This window comes from Pipistrellus kuhlii, unplaced genomic scaffold, assembly GCF_014108245.1.
Source record: "Pipistrellus kuhlii isolate mPipKuh1 unplaced genomic scaffold, mPipKuh1.p scaffold_m20_p_4, whole genome shotgun sequence".
NCBI classification, from domain to species: domain Eukaryota; kingdom Metazoa; phylum Chordata; class Mammalia; order Chiroptera; family Vespertilionidae; genus Pipistrellus; species Pipistrellus kuhlii.
The window spans coordinates 56,721,007-56,748,960 of NW_023425540.1; the positions used below are offsets into that span (position 1 = coordinate 56,721,007).

Genomic DNA, 27,954 nt, shown 5'->3' on the forward strand with positions numbered 1-27,954 from the left:
TTATTGGTAATATTTAACTCTGGTCAATCTGGTTACACTGAACTACTTTTAAAAGCTCCAGTCATACTACCAAAGGCAAAAATATTACTTACTGCCAAAACCGGTTTGGCTCAATGGATAGAACGTCGGCTTGGGGACTGAAAGGACCCGGGTTCGATTCCGATCAAGGGCATATTCCCATTTGGGGGTATGCAGCTGATCGATGACTCTCTCTCATCGATGTTTCTAACTCTCTATCTCCTTTCCTCTCTGTACAAAATCAATTTTATATATATATATATATATATATATATATATATATATATATATATATATATATATAACTTACTGATTTAAAAAGAAAAAATGTTCCTTCCAACCATCTCAACCACTGTGGTCAAGAATCACTTAAAGAATTCCTTTTGTGCAATGACTTTTGAGAAATCCATTTTAGTTCATGTTTTTGAAAGGAAGTAATAACTGGTAAGAAATTGTCTTTTCTTTATGATGACAATATATTTTTAATATCTAGACTAGTTAGTGAGATCCTCCTTCTGTAGGTAGATGAACCCAAGAGATCAAAATGCTATTAACAAAGAACAGCACTAATCTGAGCTCTAAGTAGTTAGAAGTAAAATCAGCACCCAATTTTCCAATGGCAGCAGGGCACAGCCATTCTGGTGAAGGAATGCAATGTAGCTCTAGGATAGCAAGTAAAAGGCAATAAATGCAAATAAAATGCCTGTAAAATTTTCTGTGACCCAAAGAATAATCTAAGATCAAGTAAATCATTTCTAAACTTGCATCAATATCAAAATCTACCAGAAAACAGATTTAAAGGAGCTTACTTAAATTTCCTTGACCATAAAGCTCAATTCAAAGCTAAATTATCAATTCCAAATTTGAGAATATTTAGGTAAGATTTCTATATTAATTTGTGGTGATTTTTTTACCTACTAAAAGAAATACTTCAGAGTATGATCCTGTTCTGAAAGGTTAACACATGGAACTTCTGAACTTATCTAGATTAATGAAATAACAAAGTATCTACAAATTTTAATACAAAAAGAATGTTATCAATAGTCAATATATTTAAGAAGCCCTGCTGCCTTTTAAAAAATGGTCTGTCCCTCACAGCCGCTCTGCCTCCTTCCTGGCCTCCACCTCTTTCCTGGGACTCTGGCCCCTGCCTACCTCTGTGTTGGTGTTGACTTCAGCCTGGCTCACACCAGCCTTAACCAAAACAGGATGATTCTCCTTCAGGTTCCAGATTAAATGTCCCCTCCGTTTAACTGACCATCTCCCTCACATCAGTCACCATGGCATGGACCATGGCCCCTTGCCCTCTCATGACACAGCCCCATCCTTGAACGATGCCTGGTACAGAGCCCACCAAGTGACTAAGTGACCAGGATGACCTGTGGCTCCCCGGCACCTCCTCACACCCTGCCCAGTCCACCACGAGGCACCCACGGGGCTTCAAATAAAGTTTAATAAATAAAACAGCAAGAGATTCAAGGAAAAAAAAAAAAAAAAAAAAAAGGTCTGTGAGCTAAATAAATGAACGTTATTTTTTTTTTTACATGTTTATATTTCACTTTGTCTCTTAATTACCAAACCCTAAAATATTTACTATCTGGCCCTTTAAGTCTGCAGACCACTGGCCTATACCATTATTACTCATTTACATAACCCTCACTTCTAAGATAATTTTAAAATAACAATCCCCAGCCCTGACTATCATACTAAGCTTTCATAATCACTAACTGCCCACTAATCCATTTTTAGATTTCACACTCCTTTTCAAGTTATATTTTAAAAATAAAATTCACCTACCAGATAAGTCCCTTTCTGGATGGAGTCAACCTGCTTGGATTTGAATCCATCACTTATTAGCTGTGAAAAAGTTACTTAACCTCTCTGCGCCTTTATCACTTCACAAGCTAGGTAAATATAATAGCGTCTAAATATCTCACTGAGTTCATGTGATGAGTAAATGAGTAAATACATATTAAACGTTCTAACAGTGCCTCCTAAATAAGCCACCAATAACTGTTAGCAAATCTTTTTTTAAAACATTTTTTATTCAAATACATTTAGTTACCTCCTAAGCAATATTCATAAAATTCCAAATTTGATAACTTAGCTATACTTTTTATTCCCATTAAAATAAATATCTCTCTATATAAAAGCCTAAGCAACCAAATCAACTAGTTGCTATGATGCGCAGTGACCACCAGGAGGCAGATGCTCAACACAGGAGCTGCCCCCTGGTGGCCAGTGTGTTCCCACAGTGGGAGTTCCACTCAGCTGATGGATGGGTGCCAGGCACATGGCTCACAGCTAGCAAGCCCAGTTGCGAGCCTGTACTATTAATACCTCCGTGGCAGTGCTATCAGCAGCGGCTGGCAGGCACAGCAGGGCTGGGATGAGATGGAGCAGCGCACATGGTGCCCAGTCTGGGCTCGGGCTCCTCCCCAGTCACCTGCCACTTCACACACTACTACATCCCTCGGGAATGTCGGACTGCTGGTTTTGGGGATCGGGCCAAAACCTGTTAGCAGTCTGACATCCTCTGAGGGGGTCCTGGATTGCAAGAGGCGTAGGCCAGGCTGAGTCCTGTGCACTGGGACTCTAGTATGATAAAAATTAGTAACACTTGTCTGTGTACTACTTATTATATTTCACCCAGTTTGGAAAAGTCTGGACTATATAAAAAAGGTTGAAACTTTAAATAGCATATGATTTTCTACAATCTGATGCCAGTTACCAGTACATTGTTATATCCAACTGTTTTGTTATATGAATACTTTCAGATACTGTCCTTGAAATACGAACTTTCGCCACAAGCATTTCTCCCACCATCAAGAATGTCTTCACAATCACTTCATCTTTTTTCCCTTTCAGGCCCAGATCATTCTTTTGTTCTTAGTTAACTCATGGGTTAGACATTTCGTCTATTTAGTCAAACTCACTACAGCATAGCTACCTCTTTAACAGTGCATCGAAAGGTATTATTTTATAAGTATAAAATCACAGCTTCTTTAATAATGACCAAAAAAGTATCTGAAGAGGTAAGTCTGAATAGGAAGCATTTGTAAACTAAGACTGTGCAACTGCATGGTTTTAAAACTTTTAGCAATATCAAGTTTATTTCAAAAGGGCCAAGAATTAATCCTCTTTAAAAGTATGTTCCAGAAATTAATACAAATTTGTGATATAAGTGATATAAAGTAGTGCATGAATAATTTCATATTAATATTTCATATTAATATTTCATTCTGAATATTATGACAAATTTCAAACTTAATGTCTATTATTAATTTAAAGGTCCAAATTGGCTCAGACAGAGCTAGTCAGAGGAGACTATGTAACTCTGATAATGATTTTTTTTTTTTACTATAAAAAGAAATAAAAAAAGAAAACAAAGACCCTACTAAAATTTCCTTACCGAAGAAACAAAATACTATATTTCAATATTTTATATCAGGTGAAAGTTCCATCTATGACAGCCTCTTTTTACCCCTGGTAGTGGAATGCCACATTGCTACACACAAGCTTTGAAGTAAGACAGATTTAGGTTAGGATCCTGGCTCAGTACTAATAATGCAAACTCAGGAATTTAACTTCCCTAAACTCACTATTCCTCATCTGTAAAATGAGAATATTAATATTTAATTTTCAGGGCTATAGTAATTTTAAATGAATACTAGATAAAATGGTTAGCACAATTTTTGGAAAAAGGCAAACATTTAATAAAGGTGGCAGTTACTTTCTTCATTATATAAGCTGTTTGCATAGACCTTTCTTGGATTTCCAATCAGCACACCACCATTTTCCTCTTTTCTATACCTAAGAAAGTCTATATCCTCTGGTTTGTCTTAATAAATGGTAATATCAGCCACACGAGGCTCCGGTAACCAGGGCTGGCTGAGGCTTGCGCTACCGGCAGAGGTGTGATGGGGTGTCGCCTTCCCCTGAGTAATGGGGGTGTCGCCTTCCCCTGATCACTGGGTGTCTCCTGCCCATGAGGGCTCCTAGACTGTAAGAGGGGGCAGGCCAGGCTTAGGGATTCCCCCCTCCGGCTCTGGTGCATGAATTTTCATGCACCAGGACTCTAGTTCTAATATAAAGAAGAACAAGAAACTTCATAGTTAACTATTTCAGTATCTATAAGAAAGCAGGAGACAAAGTCATCTACTAAAGAGTGACAGGAGTGCATGAAACTAAAAGCAAAAAGATTAAGAATTTAAAAATAAGGTTTCAAAGAGAGTAAGCAACAGAACAAATAGGATATGAAATAATTATGGATTAGAGGACCATTTGTTCTTGATTATATATTAAAAAGCAGAGCACTATAACTTATTAGAATGTTATGCTTTTTACACATTCAGTTGTGACTCAAAAAACTTTTCACATATGGCATGAAATTATCTGATTTCTAAACAAATAATTTATGTATAAATCATTTAGATAAGTTTAGATAATTTTGTTACCTGATTAATGAGAAAGGATCAAAAAAATTTTATTGAAAATACTCTGGATGGAAACTGTGTTAAAGCATATAATTCTTTGCATTTTCAAAGATAGTATACTAAACATAATCTAAACAGTCTAGGACATTTAACATTTAACCATGTTGAAATAGTGATATATATATATATATATATATATATATATATATATATATATATATATATATGTTTAAATATACAAGCTTGCTTAATTTAGTATAATAAATAAGGCCCAAATCATTATCTTTTTTTGAATTGTACCTGCTTTTTAGAACTTTCTGGTTCTTTCCCTCAATATCAGAATATTATAATCTGTAAGCTCCCCCACCCTGCCCAAGCATACCTGTAGAACAAAGCTGTTTATCCTTATGAACTTGGAAACAAGATGAAAGGGTATGCTAAAATGTTAGAGTGTGTGTTTTAAGACCTTTGTCTTGGCTGCTCATAGATGTTTTGTTTGTCACAATACAGGAAGATCATAAGAGCTCTTTCTTCATGGCCCTGACCTAACTTATATAGAAGAGGAAAGGAGCTTAATTTAGGCTCATGATAATTACCCGTACATCTTGTCTTCTTCATAAGATTGGTGAATACCAAGGAAACAAGGATCATGATTATTCGCATTTACAGAGTAGCCATAATAAAGTCTGACACTTACTTAGGAGGATTTCAATAAATATTTTTTTTAATATATCAAATTGAAAGAAACTAAGTAGCCAATACTCTTTTTATTCTTCTAACGTCACCAACAAAAAAAGCTGTCACATTATTTTTGTCTGAGGTAAGTTTTTTACTTTTTAAGCAAGGATAAGTAGGGACAGAAAAAACTGTGAAAGAAACCTCAAGTGCTATAAGAAATGGTTAGGAGAACAGTTAGGCCCAAGGTTAAAATGTACTAACACGGCTAAAAGGTCCTTTTAAACTCAAGATCTTTCCTCAACAGTTATTAAAGTTCTCAGGGTGTTTTTCAAAAGAGAAGGATATTAACCTTAGCTCTTTGGACTAATTCCAAGCCTGGTAATTATATGCTGCCTATTAAGATTCCCCTTACAGTTCTAATTTAATAAGGTGGTGCTCAGTTCCTGTCAAACAGCTCAGGCAAATGCTACTAGCTGCAGTGCTTCTTAGATTGTAATGTTTCAGATGTGATTAAGTGATCATTTAGAATTTTTCAGGGAAGAAAAGGGTCATGCATTCATTAAAATGCCTTTCCACTGATAAAGAATATATACACTATATGCTTCTAAAGTGGCTAAAATTTCTGTATCTATATATATCACAGTAAATTTGTTATGCTCTTGATAAGGGAGTTTAATTTGTAATTGTTATAATACAAACATAAAATATTTTTCAAGTACATCATCTATACATTTTACAAAGCAGTGAAAACTTAAAAAAAAATTCACGCAGATTAAAGCAGAAGCTATTTGTACTTTCCTTCTCAAAACACTTATGGTAGAGTGACTATGTTCCCCATTTCTCCAACCTGCTAATATCAGAACTGAGCAGGACTACCGTAAAACATCAGGTAGATAACAATTGGCAAAATAAAAATAAGTAGGAGTTACAACTATTAAATTTCAACCTTTATCTCACACCATATTAAAAGGCATCTGGCAACTGTGATCCTTTGCAGGGAGCAAGGGGAGAAGAACTGGAAACAGTCTGATAAAAATAGAATTCCTTATTAAAATTGTAGTGACTACTGAAATGAAGCCCTAAAACATATCTTAAGATTTATAGATGAAGCCGAAACCGGTTTGGCTCCGTGGTAGAGCATCGGTCTGCAGACTGAAGGCTCCCAGGTTTGATTCCAGTCAAGGGCATGCACTTTGGTTGCAGGCACACCCCCAGTAAGAGGTGTGTAGGAGGCAGCTGATTGATGATTCTCTCTCATCGATGTTTCTAATTCTCTATCCCTCTCCCTTCCTCTCTGTAAAAAAAAAAAAAAAAAAAAAAAAATATATATATATATATATATATATATATATATATATATATATATCTTTAAAAATCTATTATTGTTCAGATTAATGACATTTCACTTAAGGGAAAAATTATAAATACATATGCTAATACAACATCCTATAACTATTAAAAAGCCCAGAATTATTCTAAACAAAGAAAACACTTCCTTTAACAAAAAGAATCAATTTAAAAGCCAAGAGTCAAGAAAACTATGTTTTCTCTTTAAGTTGCAAACAGCATAAAAATTTCAACTTCATTAAATGACATTATGCCTATTAAAAGCAAACAAAAGAGGCTTTTATTTTTTATTAGAGTATCCACAATGGAGAGGGCATAGCCAAATTAAATGACTTTCTTCAATAGTAAAAAATGTAATGGGAAAAAAGTGCAACACCCTTATACTTTCAAAAGATAACTTATTTAAGACTAAGTTGTTTTATTTTTTAATAGTAACTTCAAGGTAAATACATTTAACAATCCAATCTAAATGTCTTAGGAATAAATATGTTTTGTTATTTAGATTCCTGTCTCTCCATGCGCCCCGCCTTCTTGAGATTTAGAACATTACCTAAATTCCCACTGGGTCTAAGCCAGCACCCAGTAATCAAGCACTCATATTACTGCAACAAAATTTATAAATACTTGAACAAAGGACTCATTTTAGTTCAGACCCAGATCTGCTGTCAAGTAAGTTAACATCAGGTCAGGTTTTGCTGCCAACATCCATTTTTAGAACTTTGTGGATTTTGGATAAAAGATTATGGACCTAAACTGGAAAAATAGAAATGTCAGACAAAAGTTTTTAATTATCTTTACCCTTAACTTAAAAAACAGTAGGTTACAAAAATATAGTCTATTAAGCCTTAAAGTTTACAAACTTCCATGATGGTATAGATGTTATATTTCAACTGTTCCTACAAGTTAGTTAATTGACATGGTATTTTATTAATTTTGTTATATGTTACAAAATACATAAAGTATGTTCATATTCTAAAGGATGTCTTCCTTTGTTGCATCTTCTAGTTAAAAATATAATTATTTCCACAAGCTAATAAAATCTTGGAATTGCTTTAAAATTGACTATAGTTGGGGTTTCAACTACCTTAAAAGAACATTTGGACTCTGGGATAACAACAGTCAGCAATTGGACAAAGAAATTCTCCATTTCTCTTTCTGTTGTCTTACATTTTGGAAAAATAGAAAAGTATGTAACAGGGATCAGAATGCTTATTTAAGAAAAGTTATGACTCTAGCCAGCTTGGCGCAGTGGATAGAGTATCAGCCTGCGGACTGAAAGGTCCCAGGTATGATTCAGGTCAAGGATACATACCTCAGTTGCAGCCTCAATCTCTGGTCCCAATCTGGGCAGCAACCAATTGATGTGTCTCTCTCACACCGATGTATCACTCTCCCTCTCTCTCCCTTTCACTCTCTCTAAAAACCAATGGAAAAATATCCTCCAGTGAGACTGGCTTACCACAGAATTTTTAAACTACGATAAATGTTCACCTTGAATTTGACTGAGATACAAAGAATTAAGTTAGTATCTATTCTTTTGTAATAATAATCACCTGGATATAATTTCTGTGAACTCCTGAAACATCTCGAAGACAGTTTCTATAAAAAACTAACCACTACTTTGCATGTATGGTTAGCACTTAGTAAATAAGAATATTTGAACCTGTCCAGTATAGCCCAGTGGTTGAGCACTGACCTACAAACTAGATGGTCACAGTTCGATTCCTCATCAGGGCACATGCCCAGATTGTGGGCTCAAACCCTAGTGGGGGTCATGTAGGAGGCAGCTGATCAATTATTCTCTCTCATCACTGATGTTTCTATCTCTTTCTCCCTCTCCCTTTCTCTATGAAATAAAAAAATATATTTTTTTAAAGAATATTTGATATGCTAAAATATCTACATAATTCCCTGAGATGTCAGAGAGCACATCCATCAAACACCATGGCAGTAGAAAGAAACCACTTCGTTCACTACACAGTCTAACAAAGTACTGAATAAAACCTTACCTGTCTTCATCTTTGTCATACAGTTGGTAATAATCTCCACAGCTATTCCAAAAGGTGTTATTCAGAACTCCTTGCCTTCCTGCTGTGGCTCCACTTTCTGATGTTATTTGGTTATTTTCTGTTTCACTCTGTGTAACTCGTGCCATAGGTAGATCCAAGAACATACAATCATGTTCGCCATCGTAGTCATCACATTTTATCAAGAGGTCATTTGAGCCATTTTCCTCAACTTCCAAAGCCTCCCTCCACCTCTGCACACTTCTTTGTTTAGCCTCATGCCTATTAAAACCTAATTCTTGGTTCACCTGGCTTGAACTTACCAGTTTTCTAACTTTAGGCCTCACTACCTGTTCAGGAGAACTTCCCTGCTTGTTGTCCCTATCCCTGGTATTTTGTTCACTGCAAATATGCCCTTGAGCACAGGCTGTATCTTCAGTTGAATTCTCTCTCTTTCTCTCCTGGCTAGTATTAATTTGTTCTTTCTTTCTAATAACTTCCTCTTCAGAAGATGACCTCGGAAATTCCTGGTTGGTTTGACTGACAATGTCACCAGTAGAACTTTTCACTAAAGGCGCTGAATCAAACTCTTCAAACTCATCTTGTACTTCACAGTTAAAAGCGGGAACTGGTGGTAAAAGACCTGTATTTGCCTCTACCTCTCCATTTTCCAACTCAAATATTGTATTGCCCAAAGCTTCCTGATGTCTACCACCTTCCACAACTTCTGAAGAAGGCTGAAGACGGTCATTATCCTCCTTTCCATGTCTGCCATCTGGATCATTAGAGTCAGTATGAACCAAGGCAATTCCATTTTGGACACTTGAGGCATTACAGGCTCCTGGAGTATGTTCTCCCTCAGAGTTATTATGAAGATCTGTAGTGCTTCCTAAGGTCTCCCTGCCTTCCCCACTAAGTTGTACTGCAGCAAAGGATGGACTGCTCTCAATGGTCTGATTCAATGCTGTATCACAAATGGGAATTTCTGTTTCACTTTTTTCAGATAAAGGATTGTTGGATAAAGAAGATTGAACTTGATCCAATGGACTGGAACCTTTGTAGAGAACAAAGGAAAACATATTTGGAGGGATTAATTTAGATAAAATTTGATTTCATAATGGCTATTTTAAGTAAAAATCATACCAATTATTACCTCTCTGAGATTATAAAAGAATTTCTCTGACAGGCGCTTCTATGTACCCTTATTTAACTGAGAGGGCAGAATGGTTACCCTATGAGTAAATTTATGCCACTCTGTGGTCAATCAGTATCATCTCACTTACATATCTTTTGCAGATTTGCTACCTAAGTCCTAATACCTAAAACATTCTGTAAAATACATTAAAAGCAGAGGCTAATGAAAGACCAAACAATAAAAGGCATAATTGAAGTCACTGCCCTCCCAGTTCTTGGGGTGTGCAATTCAAACTTAACTTCTTCTATTACATACAGGTGTAAAAAAACACACAAACACACACAAAAAAACAACACACTTCACAAGTACTTATGATAGATAAAAGATCAGATTACATACAGAACAGAAATGAGACTCTATTGTGTTTAATGTCAATTCAGAAGATATCAGTCTCTGATACATAATATCAGCTTTCTATCCCAAAAGTAGACTGTTGTAATATACCTATAATAAGTTAACTTCAGATATGTTACAGCTATGAATGAAAAACAACGAAAAAGTCAATGTTGATTCTATTTGCCACAGATTGTCAGAATCTTGATACAAAAATAAAATCATATCAAGTCTATAAATTACTTTAGCATGAGTATCTTTTATCACTACTAATTGAATAATAAAAATGAAGACATGAAATTTATTGGAACAAAAATTTATAAATTACAAACAACTGAAGATCAATCTTGACATACCACCAAAAGGCTTCTTTTATAGAATGACCTTACATAATAATTCAGATTCTTATATATAAACTAGAGACCTGATGCACAATATTCGTGCAAGAGTAGTCCTTCCTTCCCCCAGCTGCTGACACCGACTTCCCTCTGGCACCCTGAACCCGGGCTTCCCTCACAGCCAGGCTTTGTCCAGAAGGTGATCTAATTACCATATTATGCTTTTATTATTATAGATGACAATAAAAATAATGTAGAATTACCAAGTTTGTTCAGAACAAGAGAAAGATGGCATTCTAGTCCAAAATCATATATTTTAATTCATGAATATCTGCAAAATACTTTTCAAACCACTGAATGGGTAAGAAATTTTAATTGACTAAGAATTACTTCGCATTTATGTTTTATAAAATGATTTAAAAAAAATCAAATGAGCCAAGCTACATTGATTTAAGAGACAATTTTAAAAAACAAAATTTAAACTTAATATGCAGGGGAAAATATACTCAGTTAACATTTTAAAAATGTATTTGATTAAAATATGATTTCCTCTGATTGAAGGATGTGACAATGTAATCACTGATATGAAAGTGTAGTTATATTTTAATCATTGGCCACATTCTATTTTCTTCTATGTTTTAATATTAATGAAATTTTAAATTAATTAAAAATTTCAGAATAGAATTTCTTCAGAGAAATGTACAGCACTTTTACTCACAGACACACAAAACCCATTCCACAATTTTAAATATCACAAGATTAATTTCTTCAGGCTTATTAATAGTTTTTAAAAAATTCTGTGGTACATACCTGAGGAATTTTCCTTTGGAACATCATCTAGTTCCAGCACTTCATAGTCATCACCAGCTCGACCTAAGCTTCTTTCATGCCTTGTCATACAAGGTTTAAAACTGACATAGGCATGTCTTCTTCCGTATCTCCTGCCTGTGATTGTCTGATATCCTCCTGCTGGTTTGGGCCAGGCAGCCTTGTTGGATTCTTGATCCATTGCTGAAAAGCAGAGTTAAAAATAAGAGTCACAGAAATGACTTTCATAATGGTGACTGGTGGGGATACTGTTTGAACATATATGCTAATAAACATCAAGTGTACCTTATTTTTGTGTGTGTGTAAATTAAGTTTCATTTATTTACTAGTAAGCAATTCAAGAGTGTCAACCAATTTCTAAAAATTACTTATATTGAAATCTTAATGCTTATATAATAACCTTTCAATATAGATTTAAAAAATAAAACAAAATAAAAATAAAATAATCAACCAATATTTTAATATGCAAGCAGTTCTTATTTTCTCAAGTAGTACCTTATTAATATATACTATGTTATAAAAGTTATGTGGCCTCTTTATCCACAAAAATATCTTTTGAAGTTTGATTCCTTTAAGTTATTTAGGACTTTTATAATATAACCTACCAAACTACTATAGTACAAAAGCTCATTAAGGATTGTAAAATGATTCTCCAAATTATCTCAGTAAAGTACCTTACATATAACTGCTCAATACATATCTGTTGATTTCATTACTAGCACATGATATGATGATGGTTTCAATTACATCACGAGGAATATTGTCAAAGGTGACAGGTAACTTCTTTAAACGGTATCTATAATGCCAAAAGAACCAACTGGACCCACAAAAAATAATTCCAAAAAGTTAGAGCTAGGTAAAATTCTCTAAAAGAAAATATGATGAGCCAAGTTAAATACATGCTACCCCACCTTTAAAATTACCATTGGTATACAATATGGTAAGCAAAACCACCAACATTTGAATAACTTGAATACTAAGTTTGATGATTGAGAAATATATAGTAATAAACTAGCATCTTTTATTAAATATGACATTATTTTATATGTATTAAGTGTAAGTTTACTTAGTCAATTAGATTTCATGTATACAGTGCAGGAACTAAACAAAATATTATCCCACAGTATATGGGATAGTCAATAAATATGACAGTTACATATTTTTATTGCATTAAAATAAGAAATATAATTGCTTCCAAGCATGAAAGAAAACCAAACATGTACTTATAAAATACAATAGCAAGTATTACATTATGTTATTTAATCCCCTCAACAACCTAATGAGGTAAATACTGTAGTTTATTTTAAAGATAAAAAAATTTAAGGTTAAAATTAAGTATTTAAGTAGTTTGCTCCATAATACAATAATATGAATCCACAACCAGTGCCCTTAATAATAACTCCAAAGAAAGAGTCTCCAAAGTGGAAAGTACAATTGAATTTTTCTAATAAAAAATTAGAAATGCAGCTTTTAAATATTTAGCATATGGAGGAAAACTGGCCTTAAGTATGACCATAATCACATGTTATGTATGACACTAAGGTATCTGGAGGGAAAAATATAAGTCCTCAATGTAAAGAAATTGACACCCCGCTTACCTGCTGGCTCTTTTTCAGTAAACTGTGACATGTATGGCAGTTTTTGTGTGCCCAGGTCAACGAAATTTTGGATGTGACTTAGTTTTAACTCACACAATTAATAAGCTGCAGAAGATTCCTACAAAGAAACAATGGATTAAACAAAATAACAATACAATACAATACATAGTGTGGATCTTTTAAGTTAAATGTTTTTGTTTTCTATAGATAAATACCCCAAATTGTAATTGCTGGGCCATATGTTAATTATCTTCCTAATTTTCTGAGGAACCTCCATGTTTCCTATAGTGGCTGTACTATTTAATTTCTACCAATAGTACACAAGGATTCTCTTTTCTCCACATCCTCCCCAACACTTGTTACTTCCTGTCTATTTCACAATAACCATTCTAACAGGTGTGAGTTGATATCTCACTGTGCTTTCATTTGCATTTTTCTGACAATTAGTAATGTTGAGCATCTTTTCATGTACCTGTTGGCCACCTGTATGTCTTCTTTGAAAAGATGTCTAGTCATATCCTCTGCCCACTTTCAAATCTGATTTTTTTGTTGTTGTTGTTATACTGGGCTATAAAATTCTTTATACATTTTGGATATTAAATCCTTATCACATACCACTGAGTTGCAAATATTTTTCCAATTCAGTAAACTGACTAGAAATAACTCACTCTCAAGAATTATATGAATGCATAATTAAAAAAAAATTGTTATTGAATTTACTGGGGTGACATTGGTTAATAAAATTATATAGGTTTCAGGTATCAAACAAATAAAACAATTTTTAAAAGATCTTTTCTAGAAATAGATAAGTTAGTTGAGAAACAATACAATTTGTCCTTCTATTTAAAAGGAAAGTCTTGATTACTCTTATAAGCCCATTATATTCATTTTGCTTTACATGTCTCAAAATATTCTAAAAATGTTTCTCAAAATTCCTTTTAAAACAAACTTCTATAATTATCTAGCCTACATTTCCTTTTAGTAAAAGAATTCTTTTGTCACAGAATTTTGATAATTATTATATTTGAGCTATAAATTCAGAAACATAAACTTCATGACAAAATGAATTTGTAATAATGACAAATGCTACTAGAAAACTTTCATATATATATATTTTGGAACCAATTATACTTCAACTTAACCTACAAACATTATTTCATCTATTTTCAGTTGCTAAAGCAAAGTAAATATTCCAAGAGATTAATAAGCATCTATTTTGAATAACAATTTAAGCAATTTAAGCTTGTACTTAAATTCTTCTCACTTTTACATATTTTTTAATCTACCTCTGGATTTTTCATATCTTCTAGCCACAAGCACAAGTGGTTGCTTGTGCATATACAAAACTACAAAATAATCAAGTAGATGTAATTAGTAGATATACAATAACTAAGGGCTGAAGTGATAATATTCTTATACATAACTATAAACAACTGGGCACATTACTAAAATTAGTTACAGGAAGTCTCAATCACTAGATTTTTAAGTTATAGACTGTTACACAAGAAAACTTACAGAATATGACTACCAAATTCTTCAGTCAGACAACTGTAAAAGTTATAATTAAATCAGAGAGAGAAAACTTAAAGTACAAATGTTAACCTTCTGAGATGAAATGGGTTTGCTACCTCTGGTAACACTCAGAGGTATTCTGATAAAAAGCTAACCTTGCTTAATACTATTCTTCTCTGAAAACTACTGTAAACTATTATAAAAGAGGAACAATAAACTCAGCACTGATATAGTGCAAATTACATTAAAAACATGTGAAACATAAAATAAATGTAATCAGGAACAGATATTTGGATAATCCCCAAAGTTTATACAAAAATATCCAAAAAAATGAATTTCCAATTTGTTATGGTGAAGCTTTTATCTCACCAAATGTTTTTAAGTTATGCTGTTTAAAAAATGTTATAAAATACTGCTTTAAAAAATCTACCTACAGAGAGAAATCAGTAAAGAAAGAATTGAATGAACATATACACAATACACTATAACAATTAACTTTTTCTATGGCTTAATGGAGGTAAAATTGGCTAGGGAAGAAAAAAAATTTTAAGTGTAGTCAAAAATAATTGAGATAAAAGATAAAGTCCCAATCCATTAAAAAAGATGAAGAGTATTCCTCAAATTTCTCTTTCATTTAGGTTAAAAAATATTAGATTCAGATGTAGCACTAATAAAAAGGGCCCAACCTCCTTTGAGATACACAAGTCAAATTAGTGCAGAATAAGGCAGCAGCAGAGATTTACTTCCACATCTAAGCCAGGAAAACAAAAAACAAAGGTATAGGAAAATAGAAAAATAGAAAAATTCAATGTTGCAATTACATTTAATAGTAAAAGTAAAAAAAAGTGCTCAGAATTAAATCTGATATTGAGACAGTTAAATTTGTGCTATCAAAAAAAGGCATATTTGAGTGTGGACGAGATTGGGAGATTTTAAAAAAAGGCATAATGTTGAAACAAGATAATGTGTATTCAGTTTTTTGTACTCTAGAAATTTGATTGGAAATTTTCATGGTAAAACTTTTAAAATATTTCCTTTTCTTTGCACTCATTTGTTGAAGAATTAGTTGTTTACAATAATGAAGTACAAAACTCTTAAGCACACATTGTAGTTCAATTAATTTTTAAACACATATACATATGAATTAATACCACTAGTTCAAGATATTAAACACTACCATCGCTTCAGAAGATTTTCATTTGCCCCTTCTAAGTAATTAACTCTTACCATTTTCCTGGCTTCTATTACCCCAAATTATTTTTTTTCTATTTTAAACTTCATATAAGTGGAATCATACAGTATAAATTCATTTGTGGCTACCTACTTTTGCTCAACAAAATATTTCTGAGGTTCACTGCTTCAGATACATCCTTGTAGATGGTTTTTGTGTTTTACCTTTCTGGGTACATACAAACTGGACTCACAGTATAGAGCTATATTTAGCTATAACAGCTACTGCTAGTTTTCCAAAATGGCTGAAACAATTTATATTCCCACCAGCAAAATAGAAGAGCACCAGTTGTTTCACATCCTTGGCAACACTTGTATTGTCAGTCTCTAATTTGGGCCATTCTGGTAGGGGTGTGATGGTTCTGCATTGTGACATTTCCCTGATAAGTAATAATGTAGAGCACCTTAACCTATGCATATTGGCCTCTTAGACATCTTCCTTTGTGATATCTTCCTTCAAAATATGCTTATTTTGCGTATTTTAAAAATTGGGTTGTTTGTGCCTTTTCTTTTTGATTTGTAATAGTTACTTATACAAGTGCTCCATAAGATTTATTTATTATGAATAAATTCTTGCAGTACCGGTATATCGCTTGCTTTTTCTTTCTCAATGGTGTATTGATAAATATAAATTCTTAATATTATGTATTCTAACTTATTAATTTGTGCTCTAACAAATTTTGCCTACTCCAAAGTCAAGATATCCTCTTTGATTTTCTGCTAGAAGCTGGATAATTTTAGCTTATACACATAGATACATTAACTAACTCAAATGAACTTTTAAATATGTTCTTTTTTTGCCGGGACCGGTTTGGCTCAATGGATAGAGCGTCAGCTTGGGGACTGAAAGGTCCCGGGTTCGATTCCGGTCAAGGGCATGTGCCTTGGTTGTGGGCATATCCCCAGTAGGGGGTGTGTAAGAGGCAGCTGATCAATGACTCTCTCTCATCGATGTTTCTAACTCTCTATCTCTCTCCCTTCCTCTCTGTACAAAATCAATAAAATATATTTTTTAAAAAATAAAAATAAATAAATATGTTCTTTTTTTAATACAGATATCCAGTTTACCTAATAGTTGATTAAAAATCAATGCTTTCTCTTAACTTCAGTGAAGCTTTTGTCATAAACCAAGAAACTAGATATGTGAGGCCTACAGGAAGAGGTCAATGCACCTGATTAGTCAGTTATTGCATGTTTTAAAAATTCTTGAGGCACATCAGTGTGCCACTGCACACAGTGTGAAAACTGTTGTTCTAATACAAAATGACTTAATTAATATTGCTTCATAATAAGTTTTGACATCTGAGACATTTACATTTTTATATAAACTTCGGAATCCATTTAACCAATAAAAAATTCTGGGATTTCTACTGACACTATAGCTCAATTTTGGGGAAATTGATATTTTACCAATACTGAGTTTCCTACTACATAAAGATGGAATATTTCTCCATTTATTTAAGTATTTCAAAATGTCTCAGCACTGCTTTGAAATTTTCAGTGTAAAAAATTCTGCCCAAGCCGAAACCGGTTTGTCTCAGTGGATAGAGCGTCAGCCTGAGGACTGAAAGGTCCCAGGTTTGATTCCGATCAAGGGCATGTACCTTGGTTGCAGGCACATCCCCAGTAGGGGGTGTGCTGGAGGCAGCTGATTGATGTTTCTAACTATCTCTCTTCCTTCCTCTCAGTAAAAAGTCAATAATAATAATAATTAAAAAATTCTGCCCAAATTTTATTAATTTATTTTTAGGTATCTTACTTATTTTGATGCTGTTCTGAATGTACTTTTCTAATTTTATTCCACATTATTTTGGTTGTGTTAGAATAAAAAATAGAGATTAGACTTGAAAATTCCCTGAACAGACAAAACCAGTTTAGTCATACAAACAAAGCTTAATTTAGCTTATTTTATCAGGCTAAATTGACCTGGGTCATTTTTATGATAGCCCTGACTTACAATGCTTTGACTTACAATTTATCAACTTTATGATGGGGTGAAATCAATATGAACTCAGTAGAAACTTTACTTCAAATTTTGATCCTTTCCGAGGCTAGCTATGTGATACTCTCTTGTGATGCTGGGCAAGGGTAGAGAGTTGCACCTCCCAGTCAGACACATGATCGTCAGGGTAAACAACCAATATTTTACAATGTACTCTGTTGCATTTCTTGGAGATATGGCATTCAATAAATGACATGATATATTCAACAATAGGCTTTGTTAGACGATTTTGCCTAACTGTAGGCTAATGTAAGTGTTCTGAGCACATTTAAGATAGGCTAGGTTAAGCAATGATGTTTGGTAGGCTAGATGTATTAAATGCATTTTCCACTTATGTTTTTTTTCAACTTATGGTGGGTTTATCAGGATATAATCTACTCGTAAGTCAAGGAGCATCTGTACCGTAACCAATAATTTTCTCACTACATAATTTGCTTTGTAACAATATACCCCTGAGTCTAAATCCATGTTTTGGTTTGAATGCTCCTTGTTTACAGATTTCTTTTTGGTGTGTATATAATAAACTTTTCCTGATTACTACCACTTCAGTGATTCACTGGTTTTACTTCTGTTATTTCTGAACTGTTGACAGTGCATGGCATCAGAAGTGGGATCCAAAGTCCTCCAGTGACTCCAAGGTATCAGATAAGCAAACAGGTGCTGGTAACCCACAGATGCCACTGAGCTCACTGCTTTCTCACCAATACTGGAGTTTGATACTAAGTCTCTCTTGATTCCAAACTCCAACATTGGAGTTACTTTAGGACAAGTTTTTCTTTTTTCCTTTATAAAACATAACAAAACATGTCCAAAGTTTTGAACTTTCTGACTTATCTAAAGGCAAAGATGAGTTCTATCTGGTCGATGGACCAGAATCTTATGCCTTTTGGAAAATGGGTGAACTTTTGAAAATGTAGTGGCCACTCTGGAGAACCTTTAACTTAGATAGGTCCACCTTAAGGAGCATCCTTAAAAGAGAGGATTCCAAGCCACAATGAAACAATGAAATGCATTCTTTGAATAGAAGCTTCTAATCAATCTAAAAACAGTTCTAAAGGATCCTTACTGTATGCAAATAAATTCTTCAGTAAAGCACTGGCCATCTGAGCAAGTCACCTTAACTTAGTTCATCCGCCAGAAACATAAACATTATCCCCCTACTTTTGAGTTTTATACATGATACATGGATAAGTATTTTAAACAAAGCTCTAAGATCTCTGGTTATGTCTTCCTATATGTTTATGTCAGTATATTATGGATATTTTTCTATTTCTAAATTGTATTGCCATTTTGGAATTGCCAAAATGAATTTGTAAAAAGTATATATAAACACTATTCTCTCAGAATTATAGAAATTAACCAAAAATTTTTAAAATTGATTTCAGAGAGGAAGGGAGAGAAAACAGAGAAACATCAATGTTGAGAGAGAATCATTGATGGGCTGCCTCTTGCACAGCCCCTACTGAAGATCAAGCCTGCAACCTAGGCATGCACCCTGACTGGGAATGGAACTGTGACCTCCTGATTCACAGATTGGTGCTCAACCACTAAGCCACACTGGCTGGGCAGCCCAAATGTTTTTTTAAGTTCACATGATCTAAGATACTCTATGATTAAAAGAAAAAAAAAAAAAAAGGTTAGTTTACATTTCTTTTCTTTTTCTTTTTTCTTTCTTTTTTTTTCTTAATATATCTTATTTTTTTACAGAGAGGAAAGGAGAGGAATAGAAAGCTAGAAACATCGATGAGAGAGAAACATCGACCAGCTGCCTCCTGCACACATCCCTCTAGAGATGTGCCTGCAACCAAGGTATGTGCCCTTGACCGAAATCAAACCTGGGACCCTTCAGTCCGCAGGCCGACGCTCTATCCACTGAGCCACACCGGTTTCGGCAGTTTACATTTCTTGACTTAATAAAAGCAGGTACATCTTCAGAATTTGTCAATAAGAAAAATAATTTAAATTGGTGAATAGTTCTTTAATAACTAAACCAATCATAATTTTTAAAAGCAAGTACACTGGTTAAACAAATAAAAGTTTATACTAAGTTAAACCAAATAATGGATATTCATTTATATCTAAAGCATTTCCAAAATAAATATTAAATGCTAAACATAAGTTTATCTACTTATAGTTTTTAGATTTTTTACAGAAGACATTTGGGTCTATGAATAGACATGTTTTGACCCAAAACGAGACTTTTACTATGAGGAAGAATATACTTCTAATAATTATAAAATGTATTTACAAATTTTCCAGCCCACAATTGCTCACTTATTTTCCACTAGCTTAGGGGTTAAAAATAATCTAATTAGTAAACTAATTAATAAATAATTAAAACTACCAGAAATAATCAGGGTGAAAGAAAAACGCATGTAGATGAAAAGTAGGAAAAGAAAATAGAATGTGTTTTTGGATAAGGAAAAATATGGACATATTTTATTACGTTTTATAAAGGAAAAAAGAAAATTTTGTCCCAAAGTACAATGACTGTTACTGGTAGGACAATAGCTGAATAGATAGAGACTTGCAAGTTTGTAGAAAATGAATTTTGAGAAAGGAATTTTATGAGTAGTAATGTTAAGACTAGAATCTATTTAAGTTTAAAGACAAGGTAAAGTTTTGTGTTTTTTTTGTTTTTTTTTAAATATATTTTTATTGATTTTGTACAGAGAGGAAGGGAGAAAGATAGAGTTAGAAACATCGATGAGAGAGAGTCACCCATCAGCTGCCTCTTGCACACCCCCTACTGGGGATATGCCCGCAACCAAGGTACATGCCCTTGACCGGAATCAAACCCGGGACCCTTCAGTCCCCAAGCCGACGCTCTAGCCATTAAGCCAAACCGGTCTCGGCGACAAGGTAAAGTTTTAATATCCAAAATATCCTGATGCAAAATTAGAATTTGGTTTCTTCTGGTGAAAGAACAGGTCTTTTGTTTTATATTTAAGTCTAGTATAATAGTTTTCTGATGGAGTCTTTGGGGTTTTCTATGTACAATATCATGTCATCTGCGAATAATTACAATTTTATTTCTTTTCTTCCAATTTGGGTGCCTTTTATTTTTTCTTCTTGTCTGATCACTATGTCTAGCACTTCCAATACTATGTCAAACAGTGTGGTGAAAATGGGCATCCCTGTTCTTAGGGAGATGGTTTTAGTTTTTGCCATGAGTATGATGTTGACTGTGGGTTTGTCACATATGGCCTTTATCATGTTGAGATATGCTCCCTCTATCTCCACTTTGCTGAGAGTTTTTATAAAAAATGGGTGGTGGATTTTGTTGAATGCTTTTTCTGCATCTACTGATATGATCACATGTTTTTAGATTATTGGCCTGGTCTAACTGAGAAATTAAAAACAAAAACATGTAGTTCTATTTAACTTTTAATGTAATCTGCATTGGAAACAAAGATACTGTGTCTTATGAAAATATTTCCTGGCCTTCATAATGTTTTTATCAAGTCTGATTACTAAGAAAATCACTGTCTTTTCTCTTAAAAGAACAAAACTCTTTTACAATTATGTAACTTTCTAGATTTGTCTTTGAACTCTTTTGTCACTTTGGTTGAATGGATAACTAAGTCAACTGAATAATTTCTAAGTGTGAGTGTATGTAGATGTATATGTGAACTCTTACAAGTTCCCCTAGAAATTAAAAAAATGCATCCTTCCTGAATGCTGGATGTGATTTTCTATAGGCTCTGGATAATTTACTTCCCTCTACAGAGTGTCTAATTTTCCTTCTGTCAGGCAATTACATTGCAGGCAAAGATAAAATGTGGGTTAGATAAAGAGAATGGAATCTCTTGAGAATTGCAGATATATAGAAAGTTAGCAGTCCCTCACAAACTTATCCACAGATCCCTACTTGGTGCTAAAAAGACTGGAAACAAGCTGGGAGACTAAAGAAGCTATTTTTCAGTGGTGGAAGACAGGAAGCGACTGTCAATGTGGGAAAAGAATGAAACCCTACCTAAATTCTAACTCCTGGGGGTTGGGGGGGGGGGGGAATGAAATCACTAGGAGGGCAATAAACACTGTCCTCCATTCTGGCTAGGGGATAAGTAAAAGAGAAAGGGCCTTTACTCCCGGAGTAGGGTTAGGAAACATCACAGATTTCAAGAAGATGAAAATGCAAGAAGTAAAGAACACATTAACAGAAATGAGGAATGTATTTATGGGCTCATAAAAAGACCAGTCAAGGAAAGTATAAATGAGCTTCAAAACAGGTCATGACAAATTGCCCAAACTGAGATACGAAGTAATTTTTTAAAAGTGTGTGTGTGTGTGTGTGTGTATGAATATGTGTATGTGTGTGTGTGTGTGTGTGTGTGTCAAAGGGAGGAGGGGTGGGCAGGAACAGGAGGACAGCGAACAAAGCCTCCAAGAATTGTGGAACTGTAGCAAATGAAGTACCACATGTGTCACTGGAATCCTATAGGAAAATAGTAAATGGTATAGAAAATATATTAGAAGAAAAATGCTGAGAATTTTCTAAATATAATTCAAAGATCAAACCATACATCTAAGAAGCTCAGTGATGAACCACAAAAATGAGGATAAATACAGAACACATATACACGTACGACAAATCATATTCAATCTACTATAAAAACCAAAGGGAACATTTAATGGAGAGAGAAATTGCAACTAACTTATCAGAAACAATGCAAGCCAAACACTATATAGTGTCATCCTTAAAGTAATATGTATGAGGAAAACACTGTGAACACGAATTCTGTACCAAACAAAATAATCTTTTAGAAGAAAAGGTAAAATAAAACATTTTAAGTCAACCCAATAAACTCTGTCATCAGAAGATCTGAACTGCAAGAAATGTGAAATAAAGTTCTTCAGGCAAAAAGAACAGACACTTGATTCTACAAAAATCTGAAGAACTCTAAAAATAATTAAATTGAAGGTAAATGTAAAATATTTTTTCTTATTTTTAGTCACTTCAAAACAGAACTGTGTACAGCAACACTGTCTAATAGAACTTTGTGAGACATTTTTGATAAACCAGAAAACATACTCATAAAGACAAGAGCAAGAACACACTGTCAATATCAGTAATGTAAGAAAGGACATCACTACAGATGCTATAATTATTAAAAGGATAATAAAGAAATGTTATGGCAATGAATAGATGAATTAGGTACATTTCTTGGAAGATACCAACTATTAAAGCTCACATAGTAAGGGTCACTCACATAGTCAAAGACTGGAAGCTTTCAAAAACAGATCACCTTAATCATCCTATACCTATTAAAGAAAATTTTGTTTATCCTTTAAAACCTTTCAATAAAGAAAACTCTAGATCTAGATGGTCATTTGCAAACTCTAATGAACATTTATGAAACAAGTATTAAGCCTATCCAAAAATTTTCAGAAAATACAAGAAGAAACCCTTTCCAACTATACATGGACAGCATCATTCTGATACCAAAAATTATGAAAAAGCATCTTTCATGAATATAGATACAAAAAGTATTCAACACAATAGTAGCAAATTAAATCCACTAACATATGAAAACTAGAGGCCCAGTGCACAAAATTCGTGCAAGGAGTAGAGGGATGTCCCTCAGCCCAACCTGCACCCTCTCCATTCTGGGATCCCTCTCACAATCCAGGACTGCTGACTCCCAACTGTTCGCCTGCCTGCCTTCCTGATTGCCCCTAACTGCATCTGCCTGCCAGCGTGATCACCACCTAACCACTCCCATGCCAGCCTGATTGATGACTAACTGCTCCCCTGCCAGCCTGTTTGCCCCAACTTCCCTTGTCTGCCGACCGAGTCACCACTAAATGCCCTCCCCTGCAGGATTGATCACCTCCAACTGTCCAAGAGAGGTACACCTAGAGAATGCAAGGTTGATTCAACATTTGAAAACAAATCAATGTAATTCATCTTATTAACAGACCAAAGAAGATAAACTATATGATCACCTCGATAAATATAGCAAGAAAGTTTGAGCAAACTCAATGACCACTCATAATAAAAACTCAGCAATCTAGGAACAGAATGGGAACATCCTTAACTTGATAAAAGACCTATTACCCTTAATGTAACTATATATAATTGATTGATAAAATGCCCATTATACTTATTTAAAATATATATATATATTTCATTGATTTTTATACAGAGAGGAAGGGAGAGAGATAGAGAGCTAGAAACGTCGATGAAAGAGAAACATCAACCAGCTGCCTCCTGCACACCCCCTACCGGGGATGTGCCCGCAACCAAGGTACATGCCCCTGTCCAGAATCAAACCTGGACCTTTCAGTCAGCAGGCCGATGCTCTATCCATTGAGCCAAACCGGTTTTGGCAAAAGTCAGAAAGATTTAAAGTTTGTAATTAAAAACATCAATAAATTTTAAAGTAGGCTTTTAAAGAAAGCATTATTTGTGACAGCAAAAAGAAACTAATTTAAATGTCTTTCAGTAAGAGATATCGTTAAATAAATTCTAGCCTATCCAAACCAGTATCACTTAGCCTTTTTTAAAAAGTATTAAAGAGATCTATATGTAACAAGTAAAGATGTCCAAGATATATAATTAAGTAAAGAAAGCAAGTGATATATCAATGTGTTTGGTATACCATCCTCCCAAACAATATTATGTGTATGCATATGTGTTTAAAAGTGCATTTAGAAAGATGAATGTAAATTGTTAACTCTCCACAGTAAAATGGGACTGAGGGATGAAATGTTCCCTTTCACCTAATCATTATTTTTCTATATTGCTGAATTTTACATCAAGTTTGCATGTCTGCATTTAATTGTTAAAAACTAAAGGTGTTGCATATTAAAAAGACACGAGTTTCATAAGACAAATTGAAAACTGAAAAAAAAAAAACACAGCTCAAACGTTTATTTATCTTCATGCTTGTTCACATACTCTTCAAATGGTCTGTCGTCTTCAGCAGAAGTGACTGCCATTAAAAAAAAAAATGTAACAGATCAAATAGTTCGTGATAAAAAGAACAACATAGTAGGCCTTTGGTGAAAATCGTGGACTTCACAGAAACCACAGATTCACAGCACTGTCGATGAGCATGTAAATAAATAAGAAAGAAAGATAATGTCTGGGGAGGGGCACCTCCTACCTAGATTCTTCTTCCTGGCTGCAACAAAACTATCTCCTCTCCTTTTCTTGAACTTGGTCGGAGAGGCTTTACACTCACCATTTTGAATGTGTGCACAATGATGTAAAAGCAGTATAATCTTTGGGAGGCCTCAACTGAAGCAGGCTCTGCCAGAGGCGTGCTGTGACCTGACATCTTTTCTGGGGAGAAGCACTGATGAAATGGTGCTGCTGCCATCGGGCCAAGCGCGACTGCGAGCCTGCGCCTCGGGTGTGATGGGGGAGAATGCACACAGCGCCAGCGGGGCGAGGGCGGCGGGCGGCGGGCTCCCGGGAGAGGGGGCCGAGGCCTAGGGCCTAAGAGGGACCAGCTCTACGCGGGGCGGCTGGAGGTGGACAGAGAAGGCGGCGGGGGTGTCAGTGAGGGGGGACTCATTCAGTCGCCAGTGTGGGGAGAAAGGCAGGCAGCGGGGTCCTTGGCCGAGGCACCAAGGACAGCAAACGAGGCCCCGGGGAAAGCGGACGGTGGAGCCCTCCTCCGACACCAACCGATGTCACCCGCCGGGACGCCAGTGCGGTGCTGGGTCCCGGCTGGACCGGGCCCAGGAGGCGCGGAGGCCTCGGAACAGCTACCAACCCCACCCACCATGGCCGGCGCAGCGGACCAGAGATAGGCCCCGCTCCCTCTGGACAGACATTAGGAGAGGAAGAAGGGAAAGGCAGCAATTTCCTCGCCCGACCCTGCTATCATCAACATCAGAACAAGCCAGATTTAAAAAAAAAAACAAAACAAAAAAAATCCCCTCACCGAACTGTGCAGCAGCGGCTCCGGAGCGAGAACAGCGCTCGATCCTCCACCCGCCACCACCGCCTTCTTCTCCGCCTCCGGCTCCTCCCCCGCCCAACGCGCAGTGGCAGGTGGCGGAGCCCGCGGTGGCGGCGGCGGCGACGGCGGCGGCGGAAGCAGAGGCGGCGGCGGCGGCGAGTCCCGCCCCTCGCGCCGCGGTCCGGGCGGAGGAGGCGGGCACGCAAGCCCCGCCCCCAAGTCAGCGCCGGCCAATGGGCTTGAAAGGCTCCTAGCCGAGCTGGAAAACCCACATATCCAATCGCACGCTCAGGAGTGGGCGCACGTCAGTGGTCGGGACGTGGCAGAAAAAGGGGAGAAGTACTTGGTGCGTCTCCGCGCCCAGGTCCTCCCTCCTCGGGCTGGGGGACTCCTCAGATTGGCCAGAGAGAGAGAGAGAGAGAGAGAGAGAGAGAGAAAAGAGAGAGAGAGGAAGGACGCAGCTCCGCTCGTTCCCACCCCACGCCCGCGCCCGGGCCCGGGCCCGCCTCCTTCCCCTGCGGCACTGCGACGTTCCGGGGGAGGGGCGAGGCTCCGTCCTGGGCCGGAGCGGCGCTGCCTTTTGTGGTTAGGGCTGGGAGAGGAGGGTGGGGTCTCTAGGAAAGGGAAGGGTGTGGGGCATTAAGGCAGGCTGGCGCAGCTTCAGAAACAACCAGAATGGAGGCAATTAAAAGTCAATCCTAATTCCACCGGGAACCTAATGAACAAGGTGAAGGTCTCTTGGCATAATGTTCACTCCGTTGCAGTTGAGATAGGAGCGGTACAAGAAGGAAAAAAAAAAAAAAATAGACGGAGGGAGGGCACGTTTGCCCACGCAGAGTCTACGTCCACATAACCCTGCAGTCTTAACCCGGCTCCCTCAGTTCTGATTCTGTTGGATCTGGAGCGGGTGATAGGAGAGGCCTGCTGCGTTTGCTCTTTGGGGCCTTGTCCCGACCAGAGCCCTCCAGTTTGCATCTTGAGGCTGATAGGTTGTCAAGCTGGGAAGTAACAGCTCCCATCACATGCAACTAAAATAAACACAACAGCTGTAGTCCCTAAACACCTTGCTTAATTTAAACTCGGCCAACAGTTCAATCACGTCAATGATGCTAAATTGTTTCTTCGTTCCGCACGAGTCCTCTTTACATCCTGAACATGTCCGCATCTCTGATTACAGTCCTCTTCTCTTCCCATCTTATTCCCAACCCCCACCACACCCTCCACACACAAGCCCAGCGTCCAGGATATATTTAGCGCACTTCCTCCACCAAGAATGCAGGGCCCTATTACTTGTGCGGTTCCTGGAACTGCAAAAATCTCTTCCCAGTGAATCAAAACTAGATTGTTGTTTTTTGTTTGTTTGTTTGTTTGTTTGTTTGTTTAAAACAAACTATCCAAAATTTACTATAGAAATTTAAGTTATGAGAATTTGCTAGACATATTGTGAAACCAAATCTACATCTCAGTCCATCCCTGAAGTACATTTCTTATGAAGGAACCATTTCCCACTCGAAATTTATCGGCTTTATATATGTTGCTCTAGAAACTGTGGCTCTTTTATCATCCCAACCTCTCCCTCTTGAAAAGAGAATTCATACTTTAATCAAACTTCCCTGATCTCCCTCTAGGATATTGCATGTTGACCTAATTGGTTATACTAACATGTTAGTTGAGGGGAAGGTTTCCCAAATGTCAATTTTTTTTAATACCATATCTGTGTATACTACTTGAAGTATTTATTATTTTCTTTAAATAAATGCATTTTTCCATTTCATTAAGAGGGAAACTAAAAACAGAAACCTCCATCAATTATTCTAAATTGAAAGTAAGTGGAAGTGGAAAGAAAACCATGTTTTTAAGTTCTAGCTAGCAACTATTGCCTACTGGAATCTCTGAGCCTAAAGGTAAGTTATCAAACATTAAACATATATATTAAAGACCAAGCATATAAATGGTATTTTTATCATGATGTAATCAAATTATAGTAAAATAGAACCAAAATAGGAATCACTTTCTCACTATGTGAGGCATTATTTTTAATTCTGCATGCATGTGACAACTAAAGTCATCCAACTAATCTGTTACTCTCTGGGCAATCTACTTACCTCTCTAGGTTCAATTTCAATTTAAATATCTGGAAAGTAAGAACTCCTACCAATGAGTCATTGTATAGATTAAAGTAACCTAATAAATGTAAAGCATACCATCCTTAGCATGTAGTAAGTATTAAATACATATTAGCTTATATATTGAATTATGTGATTAGAGAGATGATATGTATTATTGATTTACATGTATTATTATTGATTCTGAGGTGAGAAGAACTTCCTAAGGCAATGGGTTGAAAATATCACATTATGTAATGCAATGGTTCTTAAAGAGTGATCCCCCAGACCCATAGCCTCAGCATTACCAGGAAATGTTTTAAACATGAAAGTTCTCAGTTATGTTCAACCTCAGGTCTGAATTGGAAACCCTAGATGTGAGGTAAAAAACCAATCTGTATTTTACCAAGCC

General features: G+C 35.8%; 1 protein-coding gene across 4 annotated transcripts in view; it reads right to left on the reverse strand.

Annotated features, from left to right (window-relative positions):
- PJA2 (praja ring finger ubiquitin ligase 2) overlaps positions 1-25,559 on the reverse strand; it is a 51,099-nt gene extending 25,540 nt beyond the window's left edge. For 2 of the 4 annotated variants that reach the window (XM_036409167.2, XM_036409166.2), the window contains exons 1-4: positions 25,420-25,541; positions 12,778-12,895; positions 11,162-11,362; positions 8,489-9,539 (exon numbers count right to left, since the gene is read on the reverse strand). In XM_036409167.2, coding sequence (XP_036265060.1) covers positions 8,489-9,539; positions 11,162-11,362; positions 12,778-12,808 — 1,283 coding nt within the window. In that variant the 5' untranslated portion in view covers positions 12,809-12,895; positions 25,420-25,541. Of the gene's footprint in view, positions 1-8,488; positions 9,540-11,161; positions 11,363-12,777; positions 12,896-25,419 lie in introns of all 4 variants that reach the window. The other 2 variants (XM_036409168.2, XM_036409169.2) reach the window with 2 other exon arrangements.
- Positions 25,560-27,954: the final 2,395 nt, after the last annotated feature.